Raw genomic sequence first — 21767 nt, forward strand, 5'->3', positions numbered from 1 at the left:
GTTGCACTGCCCCTTTAATTTTTACAGACCCCTCAGATAAGTAACGAAAGTAAAGGCTGGTATCTCACTGTCTCCCTTAGCAGTGTGTTAAACTTGTGTTCCTGTGCATATTAGAATAAGCTAGTGAAGCACTGAGCTTCTGTCGAATACTGCAGGTGCATATTTTTACTTCTCACAGTTTCTTTATAAATGTGCATGTTCATTTGTTTTTCAAAATATGCATATGCAGTGTAAATATTTTTGGTCGCCTTTGAATGTGGTATAGAGGGAGTTCCAGCAAACATTTTTTTTTGTGCCAGCTTGTGTCGAGCTATAAAATGTCCGGGTGTGCACTACGTGAATGCAATTGAGCCAGTATTGTTGCCTGTCCTCTTGAGCAAAAAAATGGATTCTGCTATGAGGTCGTCATTAAATAACAAAAGATGAATTAGCCAACTTTTAAAGTCCTTACACGTGAAACAGAAGTTGCAGACTGTATTGAGCAATATCCAAATGATCTTCTTCCGTGAATAAATAGCTGTTGGGATTTTCATTTTTTTCATGCTTTGTAGGAAGTAGGTGGTATCTGAAAAATGTACATGACTTAGCTGAGACACCCTTCATGTGTGACATGATAGCAACCCTGTCTTTCATTTGGCCTATTGTGTAAATAATTACTGCTTTCAAAGTGCAGCTTTGGTGATAACTTGTTAGGTCATCTTCCCACAAAATAACTGGTTTTGATGGCATTGCTACTGTGTTCCCCTGTAATCAAGGTCTCAAACTTGTGTTGTGCATCCAGTTGCTTCTATGGCACATGGTTTCCCGCAGGCCTCTTTGTGACATATTTGTGTGAGGCTGAGATGGTTTTCTGAAGCCAAAGTTATTAAATGGAAATGTCGTGAACACTTAGGAGGCCCATGTGGCTTGTAGATAGTAGGGGAGAGTTTTAGTTTGTCTGTATATCTCATACCTTTTACAGAATGCTGGGTTACCGGACATGTAAATGGCAGCAGCTGTGTTGGTGGTACCATCTTGTGGCTTGGAGTTTAACCAGAAAAGACACCGAACTATTGTTGCAGCACTTGACAATATTTCACTTAGCTGCTGGTGTAAAGCATCAGCAGCAATGTAATCATCAGTGCACAGTTCTTTTTAAAAATGTTTTCTTCAACCAAAACACCCAACCAAAACACCTATGTAGCACAAAAATGTTTTGAATGTGTTGTTTTTGGGCGAAGTCACAAGATATTGCTGCCAGAGTTGTTACTGCCTTCCACATCTGCAGTAGCCTTTCATTCTGTGATACTTATATGGACGTGCTAAAGCACTCTGATAGCTTTGCAAATTGCATATACAAGACCCTTGCTTGAGGTGCTCTCATTTATGAGCTGTGATCAGTGGTATGCATGCTTCACTTGCCTGAAGAGCCTTCATCAACAAGCATTGCGCCACTGCATACGACTTCTGTGACTAAAAATTTTGGTATTTGGTTTGATTAATTGTTATGTGTAAACACAAAGTATGGTGCAAATGAGGGAAATCATCAGATTGGTAAAGCTTTCAACAATGGTTTGTGATAATTTTAATTATAACTAAAAATAGTATTAATATATCAAACAATTTTTCTATTCCTTTTGAACTTGCTGTGTGTAAGTTTGTTTAAGCACTGTAATCCCCGGTAAATGTCAGATTTATATTCCGTTCATCACTAAAAAATGATTCAAGAGTGCTAAACTATCTCTCCAGTTTGTTTCCAAAAGTGTAGTTGTGACTCAATGCTTGAGAAAAAAAAAAACACTGAGGGAATAAGTGAATCTTTGAGTTGGTATCTAGTTGTGCTGCATTGCTTGACAAGCTTGATTGAAATAAAAAACTAAAAAAAGTACTTCATTTCTAAACGTCACCAGTGGAATCTGAGCCAGTTTCACAAAATCTTTACATGCAAACATATTTATTTTTTGTATACTGGCACGAAAAATAGCAGTTGCATGTAGTAATGTTGTTCTTCTGTTATGTTCCTAATATACTTCAGATTACCCCAGTATGACTGTTTAGTGAAGCAAAGAATCTATCAACGACTTCATCGAATCTATTGCATCATCAGAGCCAAAGTTATTACTATATCATAATGCTGCAAACATTATCCTCTTTGAGATTTTGCTTCTGACCAGCCATGGTTGCTTATGGACTATGGTGTTGGGCTGCTAAGCATGGGGGGCCGTGGGATCGAATCCCGGCTGCGGTGGCCCCATTTTGATAGGGGTGAAATGCGAAAACACCCACATACTTAGATTTAGATGCACTATAAAGAAACCCAGGTGGTCCAAATTTCCGGAGTCTCCGACTACACCGTGCCTCATAATTAGATCATGGGTTCTGGCACGTAAAACTCCATAATCTTATTTAAAAAATGTTTAATACTTTCTTCAGTAAGTGCTACATCAGTCCTGGCCCTACTAATACAGATGTGATGAAACAAAGGATTCTTGCACTTCGTACATTTCCCTTCTTGTGATCCTGCTTGGAATCTACCTATTATTGCAGGGATTCAATGCTACCTATTTTACACTGCTTGCACTAGATGCCACAAAAACACATTACCATTTAACTTGTTCTCTGGTACTGTAGAATAGAGGACACTTCTCCTCTCAAGCTTCTCATCTTAACTTGATTCTACCTTGCATATTTGTACTAATACTGTATAGCCATTATATATAAAGTTGTGATGGCACTTGTTGCTCTTCAACTTTGGTATAGCAGTATAGTTTCAGAATTACAAATCATCAATCCAAAATCCTGATTTGAAATACTGTAGCTGCATTATTGTTGACATTATGACTCTACATTTTTAAGATATTTGGGTTCTGATCAGTAGTTTCAGCAAAATATAAAGTTCCTGTTTTTGTGTAGCTTGTAATGTGTGTTTGTGTGTAAACAGGTGCATTTTCATTATATTAGTCACTTTCATTATATGTTCGACTTGAACTTGCCTTACTTGAAAGGAAATGTAAATTTCATGTCTTTGGGTAGAAGTCAAATTTTGTCTTCATGTAACACTGCAAGAGCAATGCTTTAGTTCTGTGCTCCATGCTAACTATTGCAGCACAGTAAAACGCGCAGAGTTTATGCACGATCTACTCTTGTGGATGAGTCAAATGCAAACAAGTTAAGGCCAACTGTAACACATTCCCTTGTTTTCACCTTTGGAACTTCATGTAATGTTGGCATTATTTCGGCTTGTAAGCTTAGCCTGGGTCCTGTCTTGCCTTTGACGACCGTAATGTTGGTGTTGTACGAGTGTCCTTTTGAGTTATTATACGAGATGTTCTACTTTACAATTTCGTCTTCGCATTTCAGTTTACCACGATAGTACATCCTTGTGGCATTTATTCACATGAAAGACATCACAAAAAATAAGTGTAAGGTCACATTACGTTGAAATCTGATGCGTGCTGTTACATTGCCACCTAGATATATGAAACTGCAGAGCTGTGTGAGCTCTTAGGTTAAAGGAATGATAAAAGCAACTTTAAGTAAAGTTAAAGTGGTAGCTTATTGTGTCAAGGTTTCCATGCAAAGCTTCCTTTTCACCTTGAGAAAAAATTTGTAAATGAGAAAACAGCATAAATGTCGGGCTAGGTAGGTGGCACTATTGTAAGAGTACGATAACAGATACAGGGGCATCACAAGTCTAAATTAAAGCTCTTAAATTGTTGTCAGCCACTCGTGGTGAAAAAGGCTATTGTGTTTTGACAGGAGATAAAGTGCAGCTTGTACAGATTTAGTCAATTTTTCTATGCAAGATGCCACACGTCACTTGGCTTTCATGGCCATTCCTGTGGGATTGCGGCACCCCGCTTTGTTGATGTCTTTGACCCAAAGAAGCCAGTAGCATGCAGTGGAGCATGACCTCCACAATCAGTGGTGCAGCTTCTTGAGGCAGCATGTTTGCCTTGGGCGATTTGAATTGCTGAAGAATTGTGCAGCTTGGTTAAATCATTACTTCACTGTAACTAATTCATCTGTTCATATACACAAATGATGTGAGGTTTCTGACTGTGCTTTCTAACATCTAGGTTCATTGAATGCTTGCTTTTATGTCCCTTCAAGTGAGCCTAATAATTGCAGCATTCAGGGCCACAATATTCATGAATGGATGATTATCTTGGTGAATTTGAGTTACATCCACTTATCATGGCTCTTCTTGTATGAGATGTTCATATGTTGCAAGTCGAGACAGTATGACTGTTGTAATTTGTATTGGGACATGTGATCACATGATCATGAGCACATGTGATCTCACAACTCTGTTGCCTTGAATGTGCAAGCCTACCTCGCTCGTTTTGAAAGCAACACTTCCGTCTATGTGCCCGTTTTCTTCATTAATTGTCATGAATTTATTTGTACATTGGTTAGTGTAGCTGAAGACAATAATCCTTTAGCCGTAGAAAGTATAAATTTGGTGCCTTTTAGCATGATTTAGCACTTGCGTTATTGACTTACTCAGACTACATCTCACTAGTTGGTGTAAAATATGAGTTACATGCAGATACATGCAATTTAAGTGAAACTAGAAGTTCATATCTGAGTGAAAGCCAGTATCCATAGAATGTGTTTTTTTCTTTCTCCTTAGTATATTCAGGTCTAGAAATTGGAACTTGTAGAATTGTCAGTCATCCCTGATTGATGGGGTGGTTGCATGGGCTGTGGTTTATTTAGTAGTAGCAAGGTTGTGAGCTTGCAGAGCATTCGTTCTGTTCTGAGGAGCAGTAGAGAAAAAGGCAATTGTGGAACTCCCTATGAACGACTCATTCGTGCTTATTTGTGGCTGACATGTACCTGAATGCCATTAGGATATCACTTGAGTTGACTCAGTCCATCCAGGTGATAATGTTGACATCACAGAGTGGTACATGATAGCTTGTTTACAATGTTCAATAATTGATATGCAACAAAGTACTCAATAAAGGCAATATAGAAAATAAGCAGCTGGTTTTCTGGCCCTGCCTTGCTACAGTTCACAGGGGGAGGATGAAGAAAAAAAGATATGAGTGATTGATGATGATGATAAATGAAAAGCAGTATGAATATAGAGCTATTCGATACTACACTACTCAAGCTGTGGGTTTGGTGTCTCAAGAATACTAAAACTGTCCCCGCAGTCACTCCAGTACAGTTTCAATGGGGTCAACGACTGAAAATGAAGTTCTTTTTTCACAGTGGTCAGCGATCAGTAGATGCAATATGTGATAAACAAAATACTAGAAGTAGGCTTTTCCACACCACTGGGCTACCTTACCCAACATGGCTGGCCTCATGCTTACAGCAGCATCGAGCCAAGGGTAGGCTTGCAATCAACGACGACATAGTATGAGAGAGGTGGTGGCTAGGATAGCAGCAACAGCTCGTGCACTTGTGCTATGTAACCACTTCTGCGGTGACATCCCTCATCGTGTGGGGTTCAAATGACATGTGCTGGGAAGTGGACTTGCAAAATTTCGCATATTCCCTATTGAGGATGCCCGAATCTGCACTGCTCGTTCAATTTAAGGCAAATAGAAACATGCACGCTAGCGTCCCAGGCACTTGATATTCACAGTTTAACATGACCAGCAAGGTGTGCATAACACCTGTTGGATGGCACATGGAAGTATGTCCTCTGCTCAAAGCTTTTTGGTGTGTGGCAGAAGATGCAGCAATCTTGTTGAGGGTCACATTTAATCATGCTCTGACCCAGTGCCAGAAAATAATGAGCACAGTTTTATGGAAGGAAAAATGATCATTTGCCCAAGAGCAGCATGGAACTACAAACTTCCTCCACCTTTTGGACTTCCGCCGAACTGATCTGAAGTAAGGTGTGGGCTTTCGCTGCCTCACTTGTAGCTTTGCTGTTGCAGGACTCAGGTCAGAAGGTTTTGTGGGAAAATGCTCCATCAGCAGTGCCTTGGGATTGCTGTGAAAGGGACATTCCTGATTAGGATTGTGTGAAGGCCAACTGCAAACGAAAATTTTGGCTTTGTGGAAAGCCTAGTTTCAGATAGCGTAGATATAGAGCAGATTCTGTGTGAAATTTGATGTGTTAATCATGAGAGGATGTCATAAAAGACATGCAGTTGTAGACAAAATAAAAAAACAAACAATAAATGCCACCATTACCGTTTACCAGAAGTTATGCACAACTCAGAATGCGCATAACTCTGCGTGACCTCCAAAATCAGGCACAGCTCATGTCTGCTGGAGGTGCACTGAAAGCTCTCAGAAACATGCTGGAGGCTGATGTCATATGCGCTAAACACCTAGTTGTATGCGTCATCTGCTCAAGTGCATTTTAAATGCTCAATAATCAATAATAAGAAAATCAGACAATTAGTAGTCCTATAACTTTATCAAGATTGCTTCAGTAGTATATTGCTAATTTATTACCAATTTAGCTTAATTGAAGATGCATTGCCGTTGGCGTTTCAGATATCTTCGAGCAAAGCTGCAGAAACTCAGCCGAAGTCTTATATGCCCTATGGCAATAGTCAGTAAGAACCCATTTCTGGCTGCAGCAGTTAAAACATGTCAGAGTGAGCTCAGGAAGACAAACAGCACTAGCAAGGGGGGCAAGTTGTGTGGGTCGGTAAAATTTCAACATGAACAGCGTAAGACAGACAGCGACTAAGAAATGAAATGGACATGACACGTGCTGTCACGTCAGTTTCTCTTCTTAGTCCTTGTCTTTCTTGTGCTGTTCATTACGCAATGCCACCAGCATTGACTAACTACAAGTGCCCTTGCAAAAATATTAGAAGGCTGTTTACGTTACTAGTATATGCGAGAGGCTGTGGAAAGACTTGAATGATGATTTGCGTCAGCCTTACTTGTGACTTTGCTTGTGGTATTAGCCCCATCACTTCTCCATTTGCTGGGAGAGTAGGAGATTTTACTGAAACTGAACATTTCTGCTGTTTTGGAATTGTTCAGCTCGTGCCAGATGAAAGATAAATGCACACAGGCACGTGCGCGCACTCGCACACCATCTGGCTGGCTGGTGAATGCATGCAAGTCATGTGCCAGCAATGATGTAGCGTGTGTTCATCAAAGCTTTGAGTATATTGTGACTGCTATAAGATACTTCTTTTTTTCACAGCTGCATGCCCCTACCATTGTCCTTACTGATATGTTGGTTACAACATCTGATTGATATAAAGCCTCCATTCTTTTACAACATGGCTGTTCACAGTTGGTGCATAAATTGCCCGCAGCAAACAACTTTTAACATTGAACTGAACATGACACCATATTATTTGGCCTACATTTACCTCTGTGTACTTCACTACAGTTTAAAGTCTATGGATCATTAAACGAGTGTGCAAGTATGAGCAGTTTTGATACCACAGATTTTAGAGTCTCGTGCATTTAAGCAGCTTACTTCAACAACGGTGCACTGGTATATTTGGCAGCACATCTGCATTTACTGTTTATAATGATTTTTTTTTGCTTATTGTCTCATTGCCTCTCTTCTTTTGGTTGCTCTGATGAATTGATATATGCATGTTGTGTCAAATATTGAAGCTGTGCTGCACTGAGCTCACTCTGTTAATACTTTATATGATGAAAACCTAGGTCGCAATAATGTAAAACTGTTCCACTCTGAATGATTCACCGAAGTATTTTGGGACACGGCTGTTGTGCCTGTCTGTCAAGCAACGACAGGTCAAATGGGCGTGGCCTGCAAACACATTGCTAAATGCAGGGATAATGGTAGATTTGGGATCAGCTCAGAGTGAAATAGTTTTATGTTATGACAGACTTAACGACAACAAAATTGGATATGTGTGAGAGTGTCTGTGTCTCTTGTTTCGCTGCTTTTCAACGGAAAACTTTTCTTATGCTGCATCGAACACTCCAAACCAATGTCCTGCTCAGTTCCGTCGCCATTGTCTGTTTCAGCGGGGCATTCTCCCAGGTTGTGCTTGCGGAGAGCAAGGACACGCCAGGAGTCATGCACGCCATCAAGTGCATCGACAAAAAGGCCCTCAAGGGAAAAGAGGACTCCCTCGAAAACGAAATTAAAGTTCTCAGAAGGTCAGTGGTAAACGTTTTCCATTGAATGGTGCAAGGCGTCAGTTGGGCGTGTGCCTGAATATGACGGCGATTTACTATTGACTTTGTGCATGGACTGATGCAGCGTCTAAAGTCGTCAGTGGCATCGCAAGCATTACACTCTTTGTCAAATGTTTCAAAGCTACTGTGCATCTAGTCTGTCTGATCTGTACAAATGCCTTAATCATTGCTCATTGGAATGGATGATAGAGTCAGAAGTGAGAAAAGAAAACAAAAACGCTCTTCTGGGCCACAGCAATGTCAGAAACAGCTAGCTTTGAATGGATGCCAGCATAGTTAGATGTCTCTGTGCTTGTACTGTGACTGGAGAAGGCGCACGCATGTATAGTTAAGGAACGCATACTGTGTCCCTGACAGCAGCCCCTTTTTACTCTGAATATAGTTCACCGCAGAACACGACTATGTAGAGCCAAAGCTTACCTAAAGGAACCGGCCACAATGCATGGTATAATACACCTTTGCTTCCCATACACTCCTCAACGGATGCGTCGATCTGAGGTGAACTGAGTTAGGTCTACACCGTCAACACACAAACGGCTTGAATTTAAATCTGACTTTGGCAGTTACAATGCAGTTATAAATCTACCTAGGGCAGTTACAATGCAGTTGTGTGGCATGACGTGTCCTAAATTTTTGTTTGTTTGCAGTGGAGCCAGGGCAATCTCTACGGCGATTTATGGCCGCGTTTTTGCAATTGGCAGGATTGGTGTCTCTCAGACAAATAAGGAGAGTTTGTATGCATGCACACGTGCAATTATTGCTAGCCATAGCTTAACTCTTTCCCTACCATGGGGAAAATAGGTGTTTTTTTCTAGGTTACGCTAGGTATCTTTTTTGGAAGGAACTACTGCACTGAATGTTTTATGTAATACATAAACAAAAAGCAGAATGAAGGCACTTCTTACGCATAAATGTTTTATTAACGAGATACATGTAATAAAAAGATATAAATTGCCAGAATTGAGATTGTGGAATAACATTGAACACAGGTTATAAAGACACGTTTGTATCTACTAAGAAAAGTACGTAAAAAAATTATGAGATATACAAAATGTATTGCCATCTCATAGGCACTGTCTCCGAAAAAAATCAACATTTTCATTGGACAGGCATTCCACTACAAAAATTTAACTGCAAGCACCACAGGCTGGTTTGCGTCGTCATTGCTTTCAGAGTCTAAGTCTCACAAAAATGCAGCATTCTCAGACTATCTGCTGCTCGATCCACTGATAAAATGAGCCGTAGATAAAGTGGAATCATGAGACCTGCGATCTTTCGAAGCGTGTACGCCGCTCCCGGAGGCAGCCATTCTTGCTTCTTACTTTGACGATCATGAAACTTCGGAATTTGTTCAAAAATCACTGTCCGTGGGAAAAAAAGCAAACTGCTTAGAACAAAAAATAGTTCTCCTCCTTCACGTCGGATAGCGCAGTGTGTCCGTGAGCAGCACGGAAGGTCCCAGAATCGGCGTTTCAAGCCATCCGATGCATAATGGGCATGGTGCGGAACGAGGTAAAGCAGAGTGGGCCTGTGTAGAAGAGTGCCATAGGCATGAAAGGTGCTTGCATTATTTGGAAAGTTGTTCCTAATCTTTAAGCGTGGCCTAGGTTGTATCTGCTTGTAATACAGCTGCATTTTATACACAGGTGCAGTGCTTCTTGCCAAATGTGATGGTCAGCTCATATTTTTATGCCTCACTACAAGGCTTTTTGCCCACTGAGCATGTCTTTGCCCGGTATATATTTATGCTGGAAATAAATTGCACTTGAACTGTGTGTCATGTTTCTGTGCTCACACAATGCTCACATACTCTTATGTATGACTTTTGCTTTTGTTTCCTACGATTTCTCGATGTTGCCACACCTCAACATAGCTATACTAGACCTCAGAGTTCTATGGAAGCAGGCTCAGCAGTAGATTCCGACATTTCTCATTATTAGCTGATGAGCTTTCTTATTCATAGCAGCATTGCTTCATTTTACCACTCTCTTTCTGTACACCCTTTTCAGGCTTTTAATAAATGCCATTGAGGTGTCTAAACTTATTCTTGAACCCATTCTTTAATGAAGCATTTCATGGCTGCCCCTGTGATTGCCTGGAAAACAAAAAGGAAGCAGCTAGCAGCTGCCTGGTTTTACAAAGAGCTTCCTGTAGGTGTGCTGTAGACCTGTAGATGTGCGGTTCAGTTAAACATATTCAGTTTCTTCTTTCATATTTCTGACTATCTTGCAGCAGCACTCTTCGTGGTGTAGACGATCATTGATATCAGGGTTATGAAGACATTGAAATTCTCCTAGTGTTTCGTTACTTTTAAGCTAATGGTTGCCAAGAAACTGTGTTTTATTTTAAACTGTTCAAGACGCGCAGCTGCTCCTTCTTGCAAAAGCGGTAGAGCTGACCGATTCCTTGCAGTTTCTACAGATTTCTTGCAGTAATACAAAACACTTAAATGATATTACATATCAGACCCTAGAGAGCAGAAAGCAGCAATTGTTGAGTTGTACTTTATAGAGAAGCAGCTGTTTTTGTGCCACGGGATAAGGTGATAAGTCATTAGAAGCAGGTGTACAGAATTCCTTGAAATACAGCATCAGATGTCGAGAGCATATAACAGCCCTGTGCACTAATTAATTGAAGTAAAATTACACTCAACAAATCAAATAGAATACTGACTATGACATTTCTGGGGTCCATACAGGTCCTTTGTTACACAGCCGTAAGCACAGCAGTGACTAATAGACATTGTGAACAAGAGACCCGTATGGTCATCGAAATGTCACAATTCATATTTTATTTTATTTGGTGAGTGTTTATTTCAGTGTTGTTCTGTGCTAGCAAGGTGGGGTTTTGTCAAGCACTAGTACCCCAGTGAAAACACTCCATCTATACATCCGAATCATGTCCCAACGTCCATGCACCATTTCGGATACAAATGGAACATCCACTGGATGTCCAGTTTAGGGTATCCTATTACGGGTGTCCCAGGGATATTGCACATGGATATATTTCGGATATCCTGCCATGAATGCCCCGAGGTTATCCCACGTGGACCTTTTTTGACAATCACGTGAATATTTGTTCTCTAACTGAGGCTTTATCTTGAGTCTCCTCGTAACAGAATTACGTTTTCTAGAGTGTTTAAATTACGGTCAAAAGCTATCATGTCTGAAGTTCGTTTGAACGTTGCAATTCACAAATTTTCTGATGCAATTTATTTTGAAAACTTCAATTAGTGCAATAAGGCGCTTGCGCATGACGGTAGACCTTGTGAGGAGCATGCTGCACTGCCGCACATGTATGTGCATGCCTATACTAATGTGTGCATGCAATGTATCTGTTCTTAAGGGGAGACGCTCCTCAAGAAAACATTTTAATATGTGTACTAAAGATTTGAAAATGCACCCACTTATATAGCATTTCAAGTAGATTTCAAATATGTAATTAATTTCTGCGTAGCTGCTACAGTTCTTAAGTCCTTGCAGGCACTGTACTGTGTAATAAATGTTTGCAAAATGCTTTGTGCTGTAGCTTATTCAGCTCTTTGTAGACCTTAAACTGCTGATATCTATTTAGACAGCGTGTATGATTACTGGAACTATAAAAAATGAATTAGGACACCTAGCTAATTTTTATCACAGTCACATGAAAATAACCTTGTACACTTACAATGGCCTTATAGTATTGAAGACAAATTTGGCATACATACTCTTCAAGATATGTACAGTGCTAATATCTACTTGAAATTGCAATATCTCCAAGCAGTAAGTTGCAAAAGTACATGGTTACATTTCAGAGAATTGAGAAAAAAAATTAGTTCAAATGTCCCAATTTTTTTTTTGCATAGTTTCAGTAATTGGACACACTATTTGGCTAGATGTCGGCACCTTGCGATCTACAAAGAGCTAAACAAGCTACAGCATGATGCTTTTTGTGAAAATTCATTACATAAAGAAGTGCCCATAGAATGACTGTATTTTGGCATTGTGCATCACATAACTCTAAAACTATAGCAGCTACACAAAAAGTAGTGCCATATTTGAAATCTGCATAGAAAACTCTGTACTTGACTGAATTTTGAAACCTTTATACAAGTAATAAAAAAAGTTGCTTCGAGGAGAGTCTCCGCTTAAAGGGACACTAAAGCGAAACAACAAATCAGTTTAGACTAATGAAGCATTGTTTCAGAACCTTGCTGGCAGTCATGTTAAAAAAATAGTTTGAATCTTAGATGAAAAAATAAAGGTTCAAGTATCAGTATTTTAATTTCGCGCCAAAACCCCAGTGCCGATACGTCAGCGTGACGTCAGGGATTCCAAAGCATATTCTCGTATTTGGGCCGCATTGGCTGAGTAAAGGTTCCCAAAACTTGCCATGTTTAATATTTGGTTCCCTTAGAACACAATGTAGTCGCTATATATAATGAGTAGGCCCTAGAATATGCCATAAAAATCCATGACGTCACAGCCACCAGGTGCGGGAACTTAAATAGACGTCGCCACCTGTATTTCGGTCTTGCGCTTTTTCTGGCTTACCAAACGTCATCGCTGTAAGAAATGTGTTTTTGGTGTTGTAGAAAGGTAATTTACTGATGCAGAAGAAGTCATTTTTTAGTTTAGTGTCCCTTTACGGACATGCAAGGGATGTCCGCAGGACATGGAAAGTGTGGCCAAATGGTCATGTGAGGGACGTTTGCAGGATGTATTCGACACATCCCAAGGATATCCATAGGACATTGTTGTCACTGGGTTGTTTCTCTATGCAGTCTGAGATGGAAAAACAAATCCATCTGGAATTAACATTGATGTGGATATGCACGAAGAATTGTAAGAGTAAGGGTTATGGAATACGATTAGGATCAGCAGAAGATATGGAACAACATTCATTATCTGTGGCTTAGGTGTGTGGGGCCAATTTGCACAAAACTGTATATCATGTCGCACAGGATAGAATTAGGCTTCTGCTTTCACGATGTTGATTAATAAGAAAAAGGAATATGAGGGAAGATATTTGTGAGCATTTTTTTTTTCAAAGATAAAAATGAGGAATGTACTATTGCACGTTGCGTGAGTCAATGAGACCATTAGTTGTTTGAGTACGGATTAATCAAAACACTGCAACAATAAAAAAAAAAAAACATTTTTCGAAATTGATGTAGCCCTCTAGCCCTTTGAAATGAAAATGAAGTAGTCTATGAATTCTATTTATCTTAATGATTATGATCATTTACATGAAATGTGGTTGTGCTGCATTACACTTGGAGTTGGGGGTAGAGTGGTGGGAGGATATTTAAGAACAAAAATGTGCAAAGACATCTTTTAAAGCGAAGCTTTCTTCGTGTCTTTCTTCGACTTTTCTACTGCTGCTGCTGCTGCTGCTGTTGTCTGGATTTTGCATTGGAGGGTGGTTCAGAGTGTGTATATACATGGCAGGAACGTGATAGAGTGAAGGCAACGTGAGAGACTCCTTTGGACCTTTCCACCGGATTGCCAAAATGGCCTCAGGAGCTCCCTGAGTGTCACCACAATATCCTCTAGACTGCTACAATTATCCATGTGCCCTCTGCAAAAGTATTGCAGAAGCTTCGGTGCTTACTTTTGTAGTAGCATGCGACAGTCCAGAGGGAAGGTAGCCAAAATGGTGGAGGTTGAGTAGTATAAGTAGTGCAGTCACGATATGGGTAAGTAACTTTACCACTGTTCACTCGTGGCAGCTCTCATACAAAGGGGAAGCATCGGAGTGGGAAAGAGTGACGTAAAAAGGCAAAGAAACGCTTCTGCCAGACACAGCAGCAGTTGGGGACAAACGGGATAAATTTTAATTCAAGGTGCTGTACGGTACGTTCGTACTATTTCTGAGAGATGAACGCTCTTTTACCGTCATCGTCGCATGAAGCATTGCCGTGTCGCACATGACGGCAAGCAAAACTGAAAAGAACCCTTTCAGCAGTTTCAACACTTTATAGATTTCTTGTGCCTAGCTCAATTTCAACTGCAGCCAATCAGCCGTGTAAAGCATTATCCCATTAGCTCCCTGTGCTTCCAAAAGTACAGGAATACTTTAATTTTGAAATAAAGCAAGAGCATACTGTTTTACTTATTAAATGCTATTTTGCTATTAAGGGTCTTGCCAGTTGACGACACTGTAGTGTCTTGCCTGTTTTAATGCTATTGATGGATTCATAGCCAAACTTAATACACTACATTATGTTAAATAGATTACAATACATTACAATACATTATGTTAAATAAACTTTCAAACTTTCAAATAATGGGCACACAGGCACTGCTACACATGCAGCCAAATTATTCTTTATCGTTCCAAGTATTTGCTCCTGGAATCTGATTTTCACATGTAACTTTTAGAAAAGAATACTATAAATGATGATAACATTATGTTGCATATACTATAGATTTTAAAATGCTACAAGAAAATGAATGCAGGTGTTCTTTAAAGGGACACTAAAGCGAAACAACAAATCAGCTTAGACTAATAAAGCGTTGTTTGAGAACACTGCAGGCAGTCATTTCAAAACAATAGTTTGATTATTAGATGAGAAAATGAAGGTTTAAGTATCAATATTTGAATTTCGCGCCGAAACGCAAGCGCCGGTACGTCAGCGTGATGTCAGGGATTCCAAATTATGTTTTCGCATTTGGGCCGCGTTGGCTGTATAAAGGTTCCTGAAACTTGCCATGTTTAATATTTGGTTTCTTTAGAAGACAATGTAGTCAATCTGTACCGCTACATATATTTAGTAGGCCCTAGAAGATGCCATCAAAATCCAAGACGTCACAGCCCCCAGGTGCGGGAACTTAAGTAGGCGTCGCCACCCGTATTTCGTTCTTGCACTTTTTCTGGCTTACCAAACGTCTTATCGTTGTAAGAGTGGTGTTTTTGGCCTTGTAGAACGGTAATTTACTCATGCAGAAGAAATCATTTTTCACTTTAGTGTCCCTTTAAGATGTAGACTGGGCTTTTGTGTATTATAGAAGGGCTTGCTAGTTCTCAAAGACATATGATGTTTCTTTTGCATCCGTTTCGGCGAAATATATCGCAGAATTATTCCTGCTGCCTTTTTTCTTTCCGTTGACAATGTTGACACTATTTACAGTCACTAAAACAGTGTGCAACGTTGCAGCAGACTTAGGAAAGTAAAAAACAAATTATATATTTTGATGAAACGAGATCCTTTATGCAGAATTTTGTTACAAATTGCAAAGTCAGTGAGAGCAAAAACAAAATGACGAAACAATGTATATTCCTCCGTAAACGAGATGAGGTGAACGATAAAGGTTGGGTCAGCCTCACTTGGAATCAGTGGCGGGTTCATCTTATGATAGGCCAGCTAAGTGGACCTGTTTGCTTAGGTATCACCAAGCAAAGCACGTAAGAAGATTGCAATGCAGAAAATTCACTATCATTTCAGGAGATCAGTAATGTTGAGTGTTTATATCTTTATTGAAACAAATTCTGAATGATTTGGCTTTTAAGAGGAAGCTTTAGCTCAGGCCCAACTCTGATGCCATCTGTTCAAATATGTGTAAATTCAGAAATGCCTTTCTGAGATAAACACTGGCCCAGTTTTAATGAAACTTGCTGCATTTTCGAGAGAGTGTTCAGTTCTAGTGAATGTTGGAAGGGAAATTCTGATTTAGTCTGAATTTCTTAAAAGGAATTTTGAAAAATTGGCAAGTTTGAAAAAAAATAGAAGCACAAATTTACAAATTCGTATCTCTGCACCAAGAACAGATATCGCCGTTCTGTAAACTGCACCTGTTAGAACATCCAAAGTGGACAATTTATCAATTTATATCGTACGGGAATTTGCTACATTGTTTACATGGAGTTATTAAAGTTCTATTCAGATATTAGTGGTTTATTTGAGAGCCATTTAAATAATATATAGATTTTATCCTTGTTAGGTTTACTATTAGGTGCTATTTACAGAATTGGGATATCGTTTTTCCTTACCAAGTCAGGGTTGTACACTTTATATTCTTGTTTTCTTAATATTTGTGGTATTTGCCAATTTTTATTCAAAAATTGGCAACGTAAATAGAAAATTAGCAAGAAACAGTCACTAGATATTTTTTTTCTTTTTAATGCGACAAGTCTCGTCAAATTTGGTGCAGTGGTTGCTGAGAAAAATGATTTCTCCTTTCCCATGCATTTGCATGTATTTCCTATGCAGGAGCCCCCGAGCTAAAGTTTCCTCTTAATGCCTGCGTTCATTATAAATTATACCATTGTAATCTGTATTAAATAAATTTATTAGTGCTGCATGCGCCTCGTAAAGAAACACGAAAATCCTTCCCTGTTACCTGTCTGTGTGTCTGTGCTATAGACACGGGAATGGTAAAAGCACATGAGCGAGACGCAAATTAATTACCACTAAAATACTCATTTTGCCATGAAAAGGCTAAGTGTGCCTCCTTAAAGTTAGGTGTGACTGTTGCTTGTAAGAATTTTCTTTAAGGACATTCCAAAATTTAACATATGTTTAAGGACCTGCATTGGCTTTTGCTGCCATAAAGGCCCAGTGTAGCTCTTGAAAGAATAAAGCATTATTCATTAAATTTACCTAATACAGGTGCTGTGTGAAAATGTCATGGAGTACCAAGAATCGTTCAGATCTGGCAGATGGATTTTCTAGGACCTTAAGGTATTAAAATAGAACAGGAACTTGAAAAGAATTGTTCTAGTCCCTTGGCTGTAGTAAGACATGCAAGCATGCATGAAGGGCCTGCATTTCTCCTAGCATAAAGAAAAACCTTGGTTCCACAAAAATTTACAGCATAAAACAGCGTAAGAAGTGTCAGAACTGAGTTGAGGGAATTCAAGTTGAGATACTCAGTCATGGTATTGTTTGTGATCGACTAAGCGAAGCCTTGAGCCTTGTTCCATTGTTATCCTCTCACATGCCTTACCAGTGCACCCTTAAGGCCTTCTGAACCATTTGTTGAACCGGTTCGGAGCAGTTCCTCTATTAGGTTCTGGTTTAAGTTCAATTTCAAGATGGACGAAAAGTTATGGTTCAGTTCCGGTTTTTCCGGAGTTTCGGAGCAGACGACACTACAGAAGTGGCCGCCCAACAAATCAACACTTCTGTACCTGCCATGGTAGCGTTGTGCCTATGGTGTTGTTCGAGGTTGTGGATTTGATCCCGACTGCAGCAGCCGCATTTCAGCAGGAGCGAAATGCAAAATCGCCCATGGCTTAGATTTAGGAGCACGTTTAAGAATACCAGGTGGTCAAAATTAATCCAGAGCCCCCCATTACCACGTGCACATAAAGCCCCATGTGGCACATAAAGCCCCATAATTTAATTTTAAAAAGGTAAACACTTTTGCCACGATGCGGGGCACTGTGTGAGGTAATGACAGTGCTAATTGTCCTGCTGGGTGTGGACAGTGGCACACAAGAACGCCTCAGGCAAATACGTCTCGCTGTGTGTTCTGTGTACTACATAGATACACAAGCGGTGTATGCAAAATTATGTGTAACATCAACTCACCACTCTCGTATAGCACTAAGCGCTTAAGAACCTGAACATTCGTCATAAATATCACCGTTAATAATCATCAATCAGCACGAATTGCACAGAAAGCTTTGCCTGTATCCATTCCTACTGAGCATGGGATCCACATAATTTCTTCTTACTTTCTTTTTAGCTTAAACCAATTTGCCAAACTTATTACTCTAAGAATGTTCTCTACTGTTTGCTGGTTAGAACCAGGAGGTATACGGAGCTCCACTAACATTTTAGTTTGCTGTATGAGTGGATCCCAAATGTTGATCTGTTCATGCCAGCGTTCTGCCCATCCTGCGAAGGTGCTGACAGCACTGGTCCACTGCCATTCGGTGCGGTGATTTCGGTCTCAAATTATTTGCCTCAATACATCGCGAAATGAAAACAGGAATGCATATAATAAATGTATAACATGAATGAACATGAATGTATAAATAATGTGCATGTGTACCTTTCATCACGATGACCACCAATCAAGACAATAAATTTGTTAGTATGTATCGTTGTTCAAAATTCTTTGTTACGCCTTTGTTGTTTGCTGCACAGCTTCGCTGGTCATTAACTTTCACAGAGTGGAATGGCTCGTGAGGTTTTTTTGTTGGGGATCACTTTCATCAAAATAGCTTTTGCTAATTCTCCATAGTCCTTACATTGTGCCCTTATAACTTTTGCATGTTATATCATGTTTCTGAAAGAGAGTGCTACAGTTATGACATGCAGCTCTTGCTGCAGGGAGATGGGTTAATTGTTACCTCAACGGTGCGCCTTTGTTCTTACAGGTTGAAGCATCCAAATATAGTACAGCTTCTGGAAACATATGAGGACAAAAACAAAGTCTACCTCGTTATGGAACTGTAAGTGTTAATTATTTTCAGTCATTCAGGTATTGATATTCTTGCATGAGCACTGAATCACTGTACAAAATTAAATAATGTACTAATGATTGACTTGCTGTGACTTTCATTTTGTTCCTTCGTTTAGTGAACAGTATAAGCTTGTTAGATATCTTATTCATATATTTTCCTGATTTGTGGCTTGAGCTAATGAACACTGAAATACCGTGTTCAGATTATGTGTTTAGGTTCATGCAGCTTTTAATGCAATATGTTTTTCCTTGTGTTTTTTTACGTTTTTGTTTGCTCAAGTGCATCTGTTAGCTCCTTTCATAGGTACTAGTTAAAAAATTCCTTCCAGTTAATGTACTTTTGTAATATTCATTTGTCACTCTGCCTAAAGGACTTATGTTGCCCAAAGTGCTCTTACTGTGCCATCCATGGTTTGCTCCACACTTCCTCAAAGTAGTTATGATTACTGGAAATTTTCTGACGATTCCTAAGCAAGTTTAAATGTTTCGAGTAAACAGGCAGCTGTAATCATTTTGCTGTAATTAACTGTCCTCTGCATAGCAGAAAAGCTGGAAATGAAAATAATATTGCAGGCTTACTGGAGTGGAAATTCAGGCCGGTTGATTACTCAAGATCATCTAATAACACTGTGTGAAACGAGGGACAAACATAGTAGATACACAACACTGACTTCCAAGTTGCTTTTTATTTTTCAGAAGGCACATGTCTATAGTCAATACACTATAAACAATGCAGTTTGCACCCTGCGCTAAAACACCTTTCTTTTTGGTCAAAAAGAAAGGTAAAAGGGGTGCTCACATGTTGCTCACCAAGTCTGTCAGTCAAGATAATTTTTCTTGTATAGTCTTTTTCATCGTTCTTTTTTTTAACAACAGGGAAGCACTTTAATGATGTTGTGTTGTTAAAGAAGCTTAGGAATAAACTACAAGAGAAATAATTGAAATAGATTTGGTTAATGCATTTGGGGAGCAATCTGTGAGCACCCTTTCCATCTCTCGTCTTGACAAGGAAAGGGTGTTTGGGTGCATGGTATAAACAACATTGTTTGCACTGCATCGATTATAAATGCGCTTCCTCCGACAAATAAAAAGCCACCTAGAAGTCAGCAAAGATGCTGACCAACTTGATTGACACTAATAAGCCACCTAGAAGTCAGCAAAGATGCTGACCAACTTGATTGACACTAATGTTTGAGCGGTGTCATTGTGTCAGTTTTAAATACACTGCTGCCACTGGTTTAAAGTAGTTATCAGAGCTGACGTCAGCAGGCGAAACTCCCACTGCTGGGAATGGTGACTTGGCTTTTAGATAGCATAGAAGTGGCTGCCACTGGCATGTAGAGATCTGATGTTGCAAACCACTTCACCTTGATCGCACGCAAAGGTTTGTGTTCTAGTTATACAGTTGTGCTAGCAACACTTAAGCTGGGCCTTAGTTACTGTGTATTGCAATTTCAAGATGTTATACAAGAACCTGACCATACATATTTTGTTTATCTAGTTAACTGCATCTATACTCAATATTTACTTTTCTCTGTTGCCTAGCATGACTGCGTTTGACATTATTTGAGATTAAGCTTAAATGTGGTTAATGGGTTCATATACTTCACTTGTGTGACAGACTGAGGTTGAGCAGCAAAAATGAGGCACAGACTTCTATTGCTTGACCTACCCGTAACTTGGCTCTTCATTGACTTCAGTTGGGGGCAGTTTTGGCGTGTTGGTATTTTATTATGTTGCATTGGTGTAACAGAGCAAAGTACTAACAACAGAATGGCGTCAGACTGTGATGAGCGCTAACATACTTGTATGTAGCCAATTTCTCTTTAATCTGGCCTCCTTGCTGCACTACTTTCTGATAACTTAGATAAATCACCATGTTTTCACGGTAAACCTTAGTTGGAAGTTAGTGTATCCCTGTCTCATGTCGTACTTTTGCTACTGCATAATCATGCTGTGAACCTTTGCTTCTTCATTTGTTTTAAATACTTATTTTACAAGGAGAAGCTTTCCTCAGACATAATGTAATTTAATATAAAAAGTTTGTCCAGGCTTGCTTAAGGAAGCGACCTGTTAGGACACTCAGCTGAATCCTTGTAACAATTTGCAATTAATTTCTGATGCTTCCTTTTTGGGGGAAGTAGGGGAGGGAAAGGTCTTGTATAAAAATTGGACTATGACAGATGGGCCTTGCAAGATGTGAACTGGGGAAAAGCGTCAAGTGGAGATGGATTAACAGTCAATTTAATCAGAGATGGAGGATATATCATGCTTGAAAAGCTTACGGCCCTTTATACAAAATGTCTCACGACTTTAAGGGTTCCAGAGAACACAAAGAATGCCAACATTCTACTGATCCACAAAGAGGGAGACGTTAAAGAGTTGAAAAATTATAGGCCCATTAGCTTACTTTCAGTATTGTATAAAATATTTACCAAGATAACTTCAATAGAGTAAGGCCAATACTTGACTTCAGTCAACCAAGAGAGCAGGCAGGCTTCAGGAAGGAATACTCTAAAGTGGATCACATCCATGTCATCAATCAGGTAATGGGGAAGTCTGCAGAGTACAGTCAACCTCTCTATGTGGCTTTTATAAATTATGAAAAGGCATTTGATTCAGTAGAAATACCAGCAGTCATAGAGACATTACATTATCAAGGAGTACAGGAGGCATACGTGAATATCGTGGGAAATATGTACAAAGATTCTGCAGCTACCTTGATTCTCCACATGAAAAGTAGAAAGATACTTATGAAGAAAGGGTTCAGGCAAGGAGACACAATCTCTTCAATGCTATCTACTGTGTGCTTGGAAGAAGTATTCAAGCTATTAAACTGGGAAGCCTTAAGAGTGAAAATCAACGGCAAATGTCTCGGCAACCTTCAGTTTGCAGATGACATTGTCCTGTTCAGCATCACTGGGGACAAATTGGAACGAATGCTTGAAAACCTTAGCAGAGAAAGTGTAAGAGTGGGGTTGAAGATTAATATGCAGAATACAAAGATAATGCTCCATAGCCTGGCAAGGGAACAAGTGTTCAGAATTGCCAGTCAGCCTCTAGAGTCTGTGAAGAAGTACGCTTATCTAGGTCAATTACTCACTGGAGACCCTGATCATGAGAAGGAAATTTACACAATAAAAATGGGCTGGTGGGCATATGGCAGTCATCGCCAAATTCCGACTGGAAGCTTACCTTTATCATTGAAAAGAAAGATGTACGGACCATGCATTCTACCAGTGCTAACATGTGGGGCAGAAACTTGGAGGTTGACAAAAAAGC

The 21767-nt window shown here is 39.6% G+C and overlaps 1 protein-coding gene across 6 annotated transcripts in view; it reads left to right on the forward strand.

Moving 5' to 3' along the window:
* The window catches only part of CaMKI (Calcium/calmodulin-dependent protein kinase I), an 88295-nt gene that overhangs the window by 16515 nt on the left and 50013 nt on the right, over positions 1–21767 (forward strand). For all 6 annotated transcript variants that reach the window (XR_010562597.1, XM_065424484.1, XM_065424482.1 and 3 more), the window contains exons 2-3: positions 7918–8052; positions 18400–18474. Coding sequence is in view for 5 of the 6 variants with exons in the window: in XM_065424482.1 (XP_065280554.1) it covers positions 7918–8052; positions 18400–18474 (210 nt within the window). In the remaining variant the exon portion in view is untranslated. The remainder of the gene's footprint in view (positions 1–7917; positions 8053–18399; positions 18475–21767) is intronic.

The sequence above is a fragment of the Dermacentor albipictus genome, chromosome 6 (genome assembly GCF_038994185.2).
Source record: "Dermacentor albipictus isolate Rhodes 1998 colony chromosome 6, USDA_Dalb.pri_finalv2, whole genome shotgun sequence".
In the NCBI taxonomy this organism is placed as follows: domain Eukaryota; kingdom Metazoa; phylum Arthropoda; class Arachnida; order Ixodida; family Ixodidae; genus Dermacentor; species Dermacentor albipictus.